At 36.9% G+C, this 16,610-nt stretch overlaps 1 protein-coding gene across 1 annotated transcript; it reads right to left on the bottom strand.

Moving 5' to 3' along the window:
* Positions 1 to 1,410: 1,410 nt before the first annotated feature.
* LOC113020762 (nuclear GTPase SLIP-GC-like) lies at positions 1,411 to 15,298 on the bottom strand. The gene is made up of 24 exons (XM_026164982.2): positions 15,049 to 15,298; positions 14,832 to 14,913; positions 14,549 to 14,661; positions 13,081 to 13,119; positions 12,411 to 12,452; positions 12,255 to 12,293; positions 11,813 to 11,837; positions 11,583 to 11,669; positions 11,176 to 11,263; positions 10,171 to 10,387; positions 9,848 to 10,063; positions 8,022 to 8,228; positions 7,754 to 7,929; positions 6,432 to 6,525; positions 6,261 to 6,348; positions 6,022 to 6,143; positions 5,567 to 5,740; positions 5,334 to 5,485; positions 5,111 to 5,228; positions 4,887 to 4,995; positions 4,653 to 4,783; positions 4,365 to 4,446; positions 4,098 to 4,175; positions 1,411 to 3,944 (listed from the first exon to the last, which is right to left on the bottom strand). The coding sequence occupies exons 2-24, from the start codon at positions 14,896 to 14,898 to the stop codon at positions 3,826 to 3,828; spliced, it is 2,583 nt and encodes an 860-aa protein (XP_026020767.2). The 5' UTR covers positions 14,899 to 14,913; positions 15,049 to 15,298; the 3' UTR covers positions 1,411 to 3,825.
* Between the last annotated feature and the right edge of the window lie 1,312 nt (positions 15,299 to 16,610).

Raw genomic sequence — 16,610 nt, 5'->3', positions numbered from 1 at the left:
TCATGCATAAGGAAGACGTTTTATACTTAAATTAGTCATTATTACTTATGTCAGGGGTTCTTAAACTTTTTTTTTTTTTTTACCTCGGGGCCCAACGTTTTCACTACAAAGTGACTCATGGCCCATTCAGATATTAACACTGTATTCAATAAACCGAGTTTACTTTTGGTTTGATTTATATTTAATAACTAAATCAAATGTACTTCATTTTAACAACTAAAACTAAATAAACAGGATGATGACATAATGCAATGTAATAATCACAAAGACATTTATTACTTGTATGTGAACCTGGACATAAAACAAAATGCCAAACAGGTCAACAATTCATGGAACAAATCCAACTGCAAGTAGAAATTGAAAGGCTCGAGTCAAGCTTAATAATAATAATAATAATAATAATGGATTGCATTTATATAGCACTTTTCTAGGCACCCAAAGCGCTTTACAATACCACTATTCATTCACTCTCACATTCATACACTGGTGGAGGCAGCTACAGTTGTAGCCACAGCTGCCCTGGGGCAGACTGACAGAAGCAAGGCTGCCATATCGCGCCATCGACCCCTCTGGCCAACACCAGTAGGCAAGTAGGGTAAAGTGTCTTGCCCAGGGACACAACGACCAGGACAGAGAGCCCAGGGATCGAACCGGCGACCATCCGGTTACAGATGTGATCCCCAACCCCCTGAGCCACGGTCATTATTTTATAATGATAAAAATAATAACTCGTCTAGTTGCAAAGAGAAAAATGTTGTACTTTTTAGTCTTTCCAGAAGCTGATGCTGTATGTCTAAGACCATGTCTGTAATATGGTGGCTCAGAGTTTCGTTTGAGAGTGGGATGGTCAGTAGCTTGTTTGCAGCAGCCTCTCCCATCAGCTTATGACACATATACAGTATACAGCAATGGGTAAAATCAGTTCAGTGCTTCGTTGGGTAGCATTAGTCCACACTTTGCACACTGGGCTCTCAGGTCCGCCTCGTTTCCTCCGTTCACAAACACATACTTCAGGAAGTCAGGGTTAAACTTGCACAAAAATGTTGCCTTGTGGACGGGGGGTTGTCACTTTTATGTTCATTTTTGCATTTTAAGAACTTCTCCATATATTTTGCTATTTATAAACAGCGGGCAGACTGTCTTCTTCTGGTTGCTTATTGAGGCTGATTAAACAACCCCCAACAAGTGGTGGGAAGCTGCATTGGAAGTGAAATTATTTTTAATGGACAGGGACACAGGTGTAAAATACCTTTTTTTTTCCCAGCCCTCAAAGTGTGGCTCATGGCCCAGTGGTTAAGAATCACAGACTTATGTGATGCAGTATCAGTTTATACTGTAAATAACTACAAGAGGGTGGACAGGGTATGCTTTGACACATTTGTGAATCATTCAGAAAAACTGAGAAAAAGGTTGATGAAAGATTGATATTTATTCTGGTTCTTTTTCCCCCCCTCAAAAAACAAAAAGAAAGCAAACAAACGAAAACAACAAAAAACAATTCAAATTCAGAAGGATTTCCATAAGAGTAATGGGAGTAAAGACTATTCAGAGACTTATTTCAATGACTTTAAGCATTGAAAAATGCCTTAGTGGAATAAAATAAACTTCTGGCTATAATATTATGAATACGGCTGAAAAACTGTAATGAAGAAGGTCAAATGTTTTTGTCAAATTTTTATAACTTATATTAACAACTGAACCTAAACAAAAATGATGGCATTTTAGGATACTCATACTGATAGGTTTGTAGCTTGAACCTATTCGCTGGAACGTTGAAGACAATATAATTACACAGCAAGCAAGACACGAAGTAGGCAAAGTTCATATTCCTCGTGCACGGGAGAGAACCGGACAAACGCCGTTCCTTCGCTTGACCCCAGTTGCTCTCTCTGCTCCCCCGTAACACTGCTCTTTTATTGAGGTTACATGAATATGCATAGGTTCATTAACATATGACGTCTATATACAAACAAAGAGTACCTTTCCTGTGCGTTGTGTAAGTGTGTGTGTGAGTGTGTGGGGTCAGAGTGTGACCCCATAAATGACTTCCCTTAACCTGCTGGTCTGAAAAATCCAACAATCCATCTATATGTAAAAAGCACTTAGACTAAAACTGACATAGCTACATTAATCCTACCGTAAAACATTAAAACAAGGTACGACCTCTTCCCATGCTCCCAGGATGTAGGTGTGCATTCCTGGAATGCATTCCAAGCCTTTGCAGCCTGCTAAAGATCACACATCCTATCACTACACAATTGATTATACACCTCTAAGCATATATGGTTAAATATTGCTAAGCATAAATGACAATCAACAATACAAAACCTAACACATGCTAAAAAAAAAGAAAAGAAAAGAATATTTCCTGAAATGTAGAATTTATTACAAAGGTAAATTGGGTTTAACATTTTAAGACAAGCTTTTAGAAATAATGTGATAATATATTTTTAATACAAAATATACTCAATTCTTTTGTGGGGAAGGAGTTAGTGCCTCAAATGGCACCGAGTACTTGGAAAGACCTGCATAACAACAAAAATGGCTGTTAGGTGTGACAGAGGTCAAATTCTGTTAACAACACACAATGTTGTCAAAATATCACAACAGATTCTGCTAATACTACTGCCAAAACAATGTTTATGTAATATTTTTTGTGAAGAATAAACATAGATGACAGGTCAGAAATGTTATTGGGAGCAAGAAACGTACAATTAAAGAGCATGACAAGAAGTATGAATGTGTCCTTGAAAAAAAACTTTTACAAATAAATCTATGACTATTGGTGTTTCTTATACACAAATCCATCTAATCCTAATTCCGATATTGTTTTCAAGAAAAACACCCTCTGCTGTGGCTCTAATGTATGAAAACCTGTCAAAAACACATATTTGAGTGTGAAAAGTTGAGATGAAAAACTACTTTTAATCTCATAATCAGACAATTAATTCCACAGTGAAAAGAACTCCTGAAATTGAGGGAAAAGATGGACACAATGTAGAGGGATAAAACTAGTCATGTAGCTACAGGACGGAGATGGAGCTACTTACCCTAACTGACCAATCCTGTCTCAAAGTTTACAAGATCAATTTTAGGATTCATTAGATTATAGTACTAAACATTTTAGAAGTATTTGTAGGTAAATACAATTACAATTTTAATTTTAATTTTAGATAAAATACATTGATATTCCATTTAATTACAGGGGAACTACGCGTTAGGTATGGGCTGTATTATAAAGTGTTGCCATGTTTTTATCTTCTGTGTTAAGTAGACTGATTTTACATGTACTGAAATGTGTTATATAAATGTCATTGGCATCTGAATGAGCCATAACTAAATTCATAAAATAAAAACATTAAAATAGATTTGAAATATATGTAGAGTGATGTAATGTAAATCTCTTTCAGTTTTTCCTCAAACTGCTCTGTCAGCCTCAAGATTTGAATCATTAAAGATACAGACATTCTCAAAATCAAAGTCAAATGTCACCAAACAACTTTTAAATAGACCCAACAAAAACAACTGAAAATGATTGAGACAAAATCAATCAAAGATGGTTTTTTGATTTAATCAGCACTTCCTCTGGGAGAACCTGTATGTGTCCAGGTTTCTGCAGTTTCTATCCAGTCAGCAAATCTGAAACATCCAAAACTATCACGGTTCTGGGCCTGTGGCCCAGTGTTTTGATTCTATATTATTGTTTATTGGTCTGTTTTCCTTTGGATTCTTGGCTTATGACTGCTGGTGTTTTGGTTTCTGTTCTATATTTCTTAGCTTCTGTATTCCTTTGCCCCGTGAGTTTATGTTGTTTCCCAGTTTAGTTTAGTTTGCTTTGTAAGCTTGATTTCCTGTGCCAGCAAATAAAGCTGAGATCAAAGCTTTTGAGTTCATCCCTTGAGTCTGAGTCCTGCATTTTGGGTCCACCACTCCTGCTTGCCTGCCTGCCACACAGCCAACCATGACAAAAACAGAAAAGGAGGTTTAACAAAGAGCGATAACAAATGGAAACTTTGGTTTCCATTGGTTCCATTAAGGACAATTGTTTGAATTTAAAACATTTAATGTAATACTGATGATGACATTTAAGGATTTACCAAGTGATGTTTCATCGTCTGGAGTGGCTGCAAGTTGATCATAATATTTCTTCACCATCTCAAGCTCTGTTGAAACATCTGAAAAACAAAATATTTTTTTAATTGTTTCTCGCCACAGTAACAGGTCACTCAGTAATTTAGAAGTTAATTAAAAAATAGATAGACAAAAAGGTAAACAGACTGTGCTATCAGGTGCAAGACTGTAAAGATAAAGTGAAAAGGAAGGAAGCATTATCAAATGTAATTACAGCAAACTATCCTGTTTACCTGGGAGTAAGCTCCCATCAGTTTTAAATGAACTTTCAATGGATTCCTTCATAATTTTCTCCAGAATCTCCAGGATGTTTACCTATTTTAGAAATTGTAATTACTTATCACAGATCAAAATGTGTTAAAGTCAAATACAATGACATTTAGAAGTTTCTCAAACTGCATTAAAAATATAAATTGAACATACATTTTTGTATAAGTCTATTCCAGCTAAACATAGAAAAAGCCTTTGCGTGAATTATAACAAAATATGGTAATCATATTTCTTCATAAAACGTGACAAACCATCAAACTGTGCAACTTCTCCAACATGGTATTTTTTGCCTGCTCAAACATGTCCTTCTTTGAGTGCACGTGGTTCTTAATAGTCTCCCTCATCCAGTACAGCATGCCTTCTCCTTCAAATTCTGCAGCCTCTACAATAAGACAGAAAACTCCAATCAGATTTCTCATGCCATATAGTGTTAAATATAACTATGTGTTTGTGGTAAGTAGTGATGCTCTGATCTTATTTCTTACTCTTGTAGCCTTCTTCCATAATGTCTTCAATTGTCTCTGTCAGACTGCTGTAGACTCTTTTCTTCTGTTTCCGCATCATTCTGTTCAGTTTTGCCTTAATTTTTTCTTCCTTAGAGAAAAAATATGAAATATGGATGAACATCATTTTAAAATCACATCAAGTCATAATACATTTTTTTCCTTTTACTGTCCATTAGTTTAGACAGGAAAGTTTCATCTCTTACCTCTGTCCTGAGAAATCTGAGCTGCAGTTCAGCACTTTTGTACTTTTCAATCAGAGAATCAGTGTTAAGAGAAAATTCATTGATGACTCCGTTGAATGCTCCACATTCTGAGTCATTTCTAAAACATATAAACGTGGTTATTAATGGCAGAGTTGGCAAGTTTATATGTTATAAATTATCTTGAATAATATTATGTGACTGTTTAGAACTTGTCTTTTCTTACGGGAAGATCTCTCTGAATTTTTCATCAATGCTGTCGGTCAGACATGAAGCCAGCTTCATGTTAAGGTTTATTAGGGTCCCTTTTTTTGGTTTGTGCACGCCACCATTCTCAACAACACACTTCAGTACCCTGCAAAAACCACTGTTCTTTCCCTAAAACACGAAACAGAATTATTTAAACACATATTCATGTAAAATCTGTTGTTTTGTTACAACTATATTGAAAATACATACACGATACAAGAAGTTCTTGAGTTTTTCTCCATATGAACCTTTGGATTTTTCAACGCCATCATTAAGACATTTTTCAAAAGCCGTAAAGGTCTCTTCCATTTCTTTTCGGACATTTTCAAGCTGGAGGTTCATGATTCTCTCAAGTTCTGCAAACACCTCGCCTTTTTTACTATCCTGAAAAATATTTGAAGTAATAAAGCCATAAAAACTACTTGTCGTTTCTTATAGGTTTTTGAATTCAGTTGGTTTTAAAAGTCACTCTTCTGTAATAAGAACCTGAGAAACTAAATATAACAGCAAAAATGCATGAGACAATTAATAACCCATAAATTAATTAAAAATAAATAAATAAATAAATAAATAAATAAATAAATAAATAAATAAGAAACACAAAGATAATTGATGAATCCCAACACGTAAGAGAATGTTGTTGTATATCTTTGACTTGACCTTACCACTCCTCTGGAGTTGGCTCCTTGAATCAAAGACAGAATCCCATAAGCTCCATTCACATAGTTTACTGTCTCTGAGTGACAGTCATTGAGCTCTTGCAAAAATCCCTGAAGTTTGGTTATTTCTGTTAAGAAGAAATTTCAGTGCCACAGTTTGACATTACACACTTTAATTCAAATTAAATAATTCTTCTTTCAGTCACAGCAAACTAAAACAACATGTGCATCAAGACTTCACCTACCAGTCTCTTCTGGACTTAGATGCTTCCCTTTTAGGAACTCTCTGGAGCTCACTGTGAACACTTTGAAACTGTCATCAGTGAAGTGTTTCTGGGGGAAAAATGATTTAATTTTAAAGCATCCTTACAACTGTGGATAGTCTGTATTATTTTCTGTCAGCCTATAAAACTCACATTAATCTTGGTTCGCTTGTTGAATGCCTTCTTTACTTCACCCTTGGCTTGCATGTTTCTTTTAACTATTCGATCATGGATATCAGCTGATGAACTACAAGAAATGTGCATATATGTACTGTTACCATCATCACTATTATCATCACCATCATTAATTTGGGGCAGGCTGGGTGGTTTTGATTTACTCTTGGGCTACATCCACATGTCCACAGGTATTTTTGAAAACTGGGAATTTCTGTTTTCGTTAAAAAAAAACCCCCAAAAAACATTCACATGTGCACTTAAAGGAAAATATCTCTATTCACATGTAAATGCAAACACAAAGTCAAACGCTGTCAAGAACATGCCAAATCCTAACCTTCTAGAAATGTTGGCCAATCAGAACTGTAGAAGCCTGGGAGGGAACGAGTAATGACAGTATTTTAGATTTTGCCTCACTGGCTCTCTTGGCCAGAGTTTATTCAAATAAGAAAGAAACTGACAAATACTACATTAGTCTGAGTGATTCAAAATCATAAGTCACAGCGCTGTGAAATATGGCTGGTGTAGATTCACAACTTAGGAATAGACAAGATGCATACAGCATACAAATATTTAGTTTTATAAAATTAAATTTAAATGACGTGCCAGGAGTTCGCTGTTCTCGAGTTATCGAGCTGGTGGGTAACAGATGTCTCCGAAAAAGTCGGCGCACTTTTGCAAATATGTGATGTTTTGATAAACCAAGCACATACTTGAAGTTTACACAGCTACATTCTCACCTGAAAATCTCTTGAAAGTTTATTTTGTGACCCAGAAAGAGTAATATGAGTAATATTAAAACTAAGTAGCTGCCGCCATTGTTGGAAACTGGAATAGGCTGGGCCGCGCTATGAATTCTGGGATATGGTGGGCCACGAAGGATACACCCGACCCATCCTTCAAATCTGGGGAAATGAAGGACTTCCGATTTCCTATAATCTCATACATTATGTGCAACATACATAAAAGCTGCCATGATGTCAGTTACATCACTTTCTCCTCCTGCTCTCCTGTTATTGCTCACCCTCTTCTCTCTTGCTGTCCCTCTAGAACTAAAAAAATTCCACTGCCTGTCCCATTCTCCGCTGTTCCACTCTGGCCAGGGAATTCTCTGTTCATTACTAATTCCACCATCTTCAGTAAACATCATAAAATTGTATCTCATCTGAGACTGCTTTTGACCCAAATGTTCTGTATTAATTTTTAAAAAAGACTCCACCCTGTGCTTCATTCTTTGTCTAGCCTGGGTTTATCTTACATGGAAACACCGTGTAGTTGATCAGCATTCAAAATTTACTTACAGATCATCTGAATCATCAACAAGATCAGACTTGGTGCAGATAAAATGAATTTGCTGACATTCGCCACCATTTCCAATCAGACTACTGACACTTTCCAGGATCTCCCAGGCCTCTTTCTCTGATGCTGCTCGATTAATTTCAGTCACAATCCACACAGTAGAACAATCTCCAACTATCTGAAAGGAGAATAACATGTCTCAGTGCTTCATTGAAAGATGACTGTTTACAGACAACACAGTATAAGCAAAGAGCAGTAAATGTGAATTACCCCTTTCCACATCTGATCTCTGCTCTTGTTACAGTCACCATTTCCAGGGAGGTCCACAAGTGTGACATGCTGGAGAAAAGGATTGTTTGGCACCCTGACAGTCACACACTTCACTAGTGGCCAAAACCACTTTTTTCCTTCATTACCTTCTCCTTGTTTTGAATCACTTCTTGTGTACTTGACAAATTGTGCAGAGAGTTCATTAACCTGCAATAAACAGCAAAAGCAGTGCAGTTTAATTTCAATCCTCAGTGCAAGTGACGATCGCTTTCTCAGAGATTTTGAGAAAGCGATTCATGCCTTCATCTCATCGCGTCTCGACTTCTGTAATAGCCTCTATTCTGGTATTGCCGCTACATTAATTGTCCGACTGCAGCTAGTCCAAAACACTGCAGTACAGCTCCTAACTGGGACACGCAAGCAGGATCACATATCTCCCATACTTGCATCATTACATTGCCTACCAGTCAGCTTTCTAATTGATTTTAAAAATTTTAACACTTGTTTTTCAGACGTTACATGACCAAGCCCCTATATATCTTGCTGATCTCCTAACCCGGTATTCTCCCCCAAGATTTATTTATTTTTTTAAATTTTTTATTTTATTTAGAACGAGGGGCAATACATATCAATGAACATTTTAACAAATATAAATATGCCAGGTTATAGCCTTGGGCTAATTTCCATCTGCACACCCTCTGGCAGGTTGGTGTTAAACACAAGTTAGTAAAAACATACAGAGACACTATTTACAGGTCATGTGACAAGGACAAAAACAGTGATCACATTATACCAGAACAAACAATGACAAGAAGAGTGGACACAGAGGACAGTATAGATAACAATAACAGAAACACATCAATTATATTGCACAAACCCCAGTATTGCACATGCCCTGACTGTCCTGATATTGCACTCACCCATTACACTCATAGTTGTTTCCCTTTTCTTTAATACACTAACTCTTTTTTCACGTCCAATATAAAGCATGATTAGTAAACATGATCACATGTTTGAGTGTACCTCAGTCGCCCTTTTAAGTGACTCTTAAAGATGGGTAGACTTGTAGGGTCTTGAGGTCTGCCGACCAAATGCTTTTGGTTGTCCCAAGGTCGAGGTTAAAACACAGAGGAGACCGGGCATTTGCCGTCACTGCTCCTAAATTATGGAACTCATTGCCTTTTCATATCAGGACCTCTCCAACAATGTAGACTTTCAAAACCCGTTTAAAGACCCACTTTTAATCTCTGGCTTTTAAATCAAGATGAGACTGTTTCTATTGTTCTTTCCATGATTCCATTTTTGTTTAATCTATACTTAAACGAAAATACAATATATTTTATTTGGTATGTCTTCCGCTTTGACTGTGTTGATGTACAGTACTTTGGTCAACAACTGTTGTTTTTAAAAGCGCATTATAAATGAATAAACTTGAAACTTGAAGTGCTTTACAAAAACCATTAAAAAGTCAGTGACATAAAAAAAAATACTAAAAGAAATTGGATCACTAAAAGCTGAATAATTAGTTTTCAATTTTAGATTGTGATCATCTAAAGATCATTGTTGGATCTCAGTAGGATCTGTTTTGTTGGGATCACTGGATCTGTTTTCAGTGTTTTGTGTTTTTTGGACTTTTGAATCTACGCTGCATGCTATTTTCAGAAGCGAGATATGTTTCCAATTCTTAGTCTTTTGTTAATTTGGTCAGTTCCCTTTTGTGTCCCGGGTTGTCCTAGTTTCACCTGTGTGCATTTTTCCCAGCATCCCCAGTGTGTAGTCTATAATGGCTGTCTGTTATAGTAGTAATATGAGAGTTTTTGTCTTACTGATTCACATGTCAAAATCTTCCGCCTGGATTGGAGAAATTCTGGAATTTCTTTGAAATATTTGTTCTCCATGAGGTTTTCAAAGGACTTTTTCCATTCTTGTCCATACAGTGCTGACAGCTTTTCAACAGCATCATGATAATCATCGTCTTCCTTTTCCTGATTTTTATTATTGTCAAGAAGCTGACGAAATGACCACAACTCATCTCTCCACTCCTACAAAAATAGATGACAAGCCATTTATTGAGCCATGTACTCAGGCGTAAGCCCCAAGAACTGCAGTGTAACACACATACTAAACAAACTTTGGGAATTTGTTTTACCTCTTTTGTGATGAACTCAATTTCTGCTTCATACTTTGAGCTGTGTGTTTTAGCTTCCAGTTTTATCATGACTGAGGTGCAGGCATTGATGCTTCCTGAGGGTAAAAGATTCTTCTCTTCAATGATGGCATTTATCAAAGAGCTCTTTCCAGCCCCAGTTTTACCAAAGACGCCAACCAGCTCCCTCTTGTCTGTCTCCAAATCACTGATCTTTTTCCTGTTGAACAAGATTTTAAATATGGTTAATGGATTCAGTCATGAAACATTTTTAAGCATGCTTCAAAAGATTTCAAATGTATAATCATGGTAGTGATTATTCAATGAATCATTACTAGATATTTCAGTTTTATACACTGGTTCCACAAATCGTTTATTATATGTTGTTTTATTTTACTACAGAATTATTTCAGCATCTGTAATTGTACTGCTGTATGTCAGCAGTCTGTGTCATACAATCTGACACAAGAGACAAATTGGTGAATATTAAACCTAAAGGGTTCATGAACAGGTGGCACGGTGGCATGATGTTTAGCACTGTTGTCTCACACCAACATCTGGCTGGGGGGCTTTTTATTTTGAGTTTATCTCCATGTTTGCCTCGGTTCTCTCCCGGTACTCTGTCTTTCTCCAACAGTCCAAAGACGTGCAATTAGTATTGATTCTAAATCCTCATCAATGTAGTTACTCATTCCTGTGACTGTTTCTTGGTGTAACCAGTGTGACATCCATAAAGTTTGTTTGGACTGAATTATTTTAATTGTTGTGATTATCTGAATATACTGCTTATTTTTGCGTGTGTCAAGACTCTTGAAAGATGGACCATCTTCTCTGTGTGACTAAATTACACATAACTAGCAGCTTCTGAGGATGTTTTACAGCCATTTGCATCTGCATTTTTGCTTTCTTTAAAAACAATCTCTCTTTGATCTGTTTGTGAAACTGTCACACGATCAGGAGTGGAACCAGGCCCATACATTACAAAATATGAAAAAACTTAATACTCACTTCAAGAAAGCACTGAGTTTGTCTTGCTCATTTAGTCTTTCATGTACAAATGTCATGATGCTTTTCACATCAGACAGTATGATTGATTCTGTAGACAAAAAAAGTAAAAAAAAAAAAAAAACTATTTGGAAGGAATTATAGATTAGAATCAACAGAAAATGTAAAATCTCATGTTAAAAAAACAAACCTGTGTGAATTAGAGTATATCAGGATCATAATGTGACCACTTACCAATCAAACTTACTATACCATGCATCATGTTACTGTTAAATTTTGACAACAGCCCAAAGAAAAAGTAATTTCTAACATCAAAGATGAAACTGGCATGTTGGACAAATTGTGCTGAACAGAAATTTAACCCTATAGTGGCTTAAACTGTGACACTGTTTAAAAAGAGACGTAAATACCTGCAAATCCTGGCACAGACTGACGCTGACGCTTAGCTGGTGACTGCAACCTGCTGGCATCACTTTGAAGGTCTGATTTTCTCTTTCCTGATTGGATAAAAACAACAAAACAATAAGAACAAAGCATTGAAAGTTACTCTTAGTAAAGTTATGTAGATTGCAAAAAAATACTGGTGCCTTTAAAACACCGACTAATATGAGATGCAATAAATACGATGCATGTGTCTCACCTGTATCACTTGTGGATGGCAAGACCTGAGGATGAATATGAGTTATACAGGAAATTATCACTATTTGTATTGGCATTGCTCTTTAACAGCATTTAAAGGACACTAACGTACAAGTTTTACAATCAACAAACTTAAATGCAGTTATGTTTTCAACCAGCAGGCTGATGAAGAATACATTATAAATTACCTTCTTCTTAGTAAACATCTATGAGACAATTCTTTTACATAATTAAGTCCCAGTCATAAAGACCTACAGAGACAGTTGGCGAATTCCCTAGCTAGGGCAAAATGTATATTTCCCAACCCCCTATGAATGAACTTTTTAGATTCGGTCATTTATTGGTTTCTGTAGAGAGTCGTCAGTTTCTATAGACCAGAGAATGGAGCTTTACTTTGTCTCAGGCAGTTGGCTCATGTGTCTGAAATTCAGTATAATCCTTACCTGAACCACATCAGCTGCTTCTTCATGCTCCTGTTCATACTGCAGATAAAAAGTGCAAAGCAGTGTTTAATATTAAGCTCTTAAACATGTATTAAAAATTGTATTTGTCATATGGACATTAAATCTGAAGGGGGAAAAAAACGGTTTTAAACTGACTTGAAAAGAAATGACTGTTTCCTGATTTGAGGTTTGTTCTTCCTACAACAGTAAAAACAGTTTAAATCTATATTAGTTAAGAATTAACAAAATTACTCTACAAATAATTACTGCCAGTGAGACACAGGAGGCCAGGATCACAGAATTGGAGATTCTGCTTCGCACCCTCAAAAATCCCTTAGCTAGCCAAGCCCCTTTAGCCCGTGGAGCCAAAGGTAGCGTAGGCCCAGTTAGCTCCCTCTGGCAGATTGTCCCGAGCAGCCGGGGAAACAGGATGACTGGGTGACGATGAGGACGAAGCACAGTCTTAAACAGAAGCTCCTGGTACACCACCAATCTGTTCATGTGTCTAACTGTTTTTCCCCACTTTTCGAAACACCTGCCAGGCATCAAACTCTGGTAATTGGTGATTCTGTTCTGAAACATGTAAGGCTAGAGAAACCAGCAAAGACGACCAGAACAGATGACACTGAGGGAAATGTAAAACTGAAAGGTAAACATAAATTTGGCAAAACTGTAATTTACGTCGGCAGTAATGACATCTGGTTATGTCAATCGGAGGTACTAAAATTAATATTGAATCAGTATTTTACCGTATAGGCAACAAAATCAAGCTTTCCTTTGTCTCAGGCAGTTGGCTAATATATCTGAAATTCAGTAAAATCCTTACCTGAACCAAACCAGCTACTTCTTCATGCTCCTGTTTACCCTGCAGATAAAAAGTGCAAAGCCGAATACAATACTGAGCACTTAAACATGTATTAAAAACTGCATTTCTTGTATAGATACTGAACCTCAATGCAACAAAATAGTTTGTAACTTAATTGAAAAGAAATGACTGTTTCTTGATTTGTGTTTTGTTCTTTCTAGCACAATCAAAACATTGCAAATCCATCTTAGTAAAGACTTAACAAAAATTGCGCTAGATATTATTACGAGTGTTGGGCAAATTACTTTGAAAAATTAATTTGTTATAGTTAGTAGTTACTTCTTCAAAAAAACTAATTGAGTTAGTAACTGAGCTACAATATTTTAAAAATAAATTATTACTAGGAAAAGTCACTATTTGTCATGGTGCTGGCTCGTTGACCCAGCGTTTTCTGTTTTTATGATTATTTTCCTCTGTTCTAGTTATTCCGATTTTGGTATTCTGTGTCCTCCCCCTTGTGTCCGGTTTGTGTTCTAGATTTCCTGTTTTATTCTGAAGGTCTCTGTCTGTTGTCATTGTGTTCAGCTTGTGTCCTCCAGTCATCATGTGTATTCGGATCAGCTGTTCTTCCCTCCTGTGTGTGATTACCCGATTACCTTGTGTGTGTATATATAGTGGGTGTCGGTCTGTGTTCGTTGTTGGCTCATGTGCGTTCTATGGTGTTTTGTTCCTGTCTCTGCGTCTCTCTGCCCCGCACCCCTTTTGTATGCTCTCAGGTTTGTCATTTAGTTCTCCCAGTTTAGGTTTCTTCAGTTGTTTTGTCATGCCTCACTGCCTGTTTTTCCCCCACTCCACCACTTGTAAATAAACGTCACTCGAATCATCAGTCACTGCCGCATTTTGGGTCCTCCTTTTCCTCCAACACCACACAGCTCACCCCGCCAGCCGTGACACTATTACGTTACAAGGTTACAAAACTGAGTTTACAACTACACATTTGATTTACAAGTACAAAATATTTATGACCACAATTTAAGCCCATAGAAAGGGTGGAGTTTTTTGTTTTTGCTCCTTAGAAAATGCAGCTTTTACAGTTTCCTTCTGCAGAAAAATAGCAATAGTATTCAGGAGAAAATCTATCTAATTTATAGTATCCACTTTAAATTAGCTGAAGACAGCTTCATACATCTGTGTGTTGAAAAACTGTAACACGTCCACACCACATTTTCTTGTTAGTAACAGTAACAGCGTTGTAACAATAGAAATAGCAAATAGTTAGATTACTAGTTACTGAAAAAAGTAACAGCGTTCCTTTTATCGCTGCTGTTTCCATCACTGATTATTACTGCCAGTGCATTTTTAAATATACAGATAATTCTAACAAAAATTCACCTCTGTATATAGCAATATATATATATATATGTATATATATATATATATATATATATATATATTTTTTTTTTTTTTTTTTTTTTTTAAACTTAATTACCTTTAACAGCTTGAGTCTCTTCCTGAATTTCACTCTTGGTCCAGCTTTTGTGATCAAATTCTCAATTTCTCGATCATCAAGCTCATACAGACTTTCAGCATCGATTTGTTCATCTGTAAGAAAAAATAAAGTTGCAGAGATAAAGTTTATCCTCAACTTGCTTCAGAAATTCTTCTTAATGAGTGAAAAAGCAATCAGCCCAAATCTATGAGCTGTTTTACAGTTAACAGATCACAACAGAATCAGTATCTGTACCAATCACAGATTCACGTTAATACTTTACCTTTAAATTTTTCTACCCACTCACTTAGCCCCCATTCAACCAGTTTGTTTCTTACGAAATCATCCATGACCAAGAAATGAAACTGAAATATAAAATGCAATATTTAACCAGACAGTACTGCTTTACAAATTAGACATTTGTGATCGACTTCTCCTTTAATCCATATATAATCAGGGACACTGATATTAAATTCAGATTAAAAGTTCAAACTGCTCACCTTTTGTTAGAAGTAATGCAGGAAAAGGCTGCTGAGGGAGATGTGAGGGAAGCAGTGAGACAACAATAGGAAACAAGCGGGAAGAAAGAAATCGAGCAAAGAGCAAAGTCCACAAACAGATACGGTTAAAAACAAACTGGAACTGTGTGGCTCAGACTGCACAGGTGCAACTGCATCTATACATAAAATAGAAAGGTTAATCCAACATGAGTAACGCAGGAGCAGGAAAAAGCAGAACGGAGAACTGAGAAAAGCAGGAAGAGGAGGTGTTTGTGCAGAAGGGTGTGGCTGGCAGACAGGTAACAACCTGCCTCGGAGCAAATGTTTTGTTTTTCTTTTTTGTTTTACTTTTTAACAGAGGAGTGAAACGATGTTGGGTGATGAACACTTTAAAAAATAATTATTAATACCATCTTTAATCCTCAAAAGTATTAATAAAAATAGAAATTGCCACTCTGTTATGTCACAGTCATCGGGCCAGCCACAACCATCCCACAATAGATAAATGTAACTGTTAATGCTGGGCTTATGCTGGGCAGACACTGTGCGATTTTTTCAGTCGCGTTATTCAGCTTCTGCTCAAACTGTACGATTGACTCGCAGGGGTTAGAAGTTCGTAGGTCACGATGCAGGGTCTCACACTATACGGCCCGATGCTCTGATGCGACCTGAGTGCTCAAACTGTGCGTCCATAAAATGAAGGTTATAACAGAAATTCTGTCGCTCGCTCTCCCTCTCTGTCTTTCACTCACACAGACATGCACACCACCACCATCAACTTTGCTAAATTGCTAATGAAAAACATTTATCAAGCAGCTGTGATTGAGCAGCACTATACATCCAACTATTTTCACGGTTGTTGTGGTCGTGATAATTTTGTGAGGCCACATCGAAAAGGCTCAGATGAGCTTGCCATAGTTCTACAAGTTGTGCCTCCATCGCTTGTGTCCAGATCACACGCTGCACTGCCGTGCTACGCCGTCTTTTTCGCTGACATTTGTGTTTGCGGGTCCGCAGTGTGAGAAGCTGCGGTGACACCCTCACGACCAAGTGATTGATGATCGGGAGCTGGTCGTGAGGTATTAATCGCTTCTCGTTACCCCACGTATACTACACGATGCACGACGCACGATGAAGGCCAAAATCGGGCCGATCGCCAAAACGGTCGCACGACTCAAAAATCGGCTCAAAATGGGCCAGAAATCGCACACTGTATGCCCAGCATTAGTTTGACTTGCTGAATTATGGTGTATAGGTAGTAGATTCACTGACAGTTAGAAGGAAAAAGAATTTATAAATCTTGGCTGAAAGTTGTTGCTTAATCAGTGTTTGTGTTTTTAGAATGGCGTATTTAACATGCTCAAATGTTGTATCACTACATAAAAGGATTGCGGTTCACACAAACATTCCTTCTTATCCTCCCTACGCTATTCGTTTTAATGTTAATGTATTCACATTGTAAAACAAAAAAAAAAGGGACAGCATATGAAAAGGCAAGGCAAGGCAAGTTTATTTGTAAAACATACATTTGTAGGGCCACATAAAGTATCTGCAGTTTGTGA

Source organism: Astatotilapia calliptera, chromosome 4 (assembly GCF_964374335.1).
Source record: "Astatotilapia calliptera chromosome 4, fAstCal68.1, whole genome shotgun sequence".
In the NCBI taxonomy this organism is placed as follows: domain Eukaryota; kingdom Metazoa; phylum Chordata; class Actinopteri; order Cichliformes; family Cichlidae; genus Astatotilapia; species Astatotilapia calliptera.
This window is presented reverse-complemented; position numbering and strand designations above follow the sequence as displayed.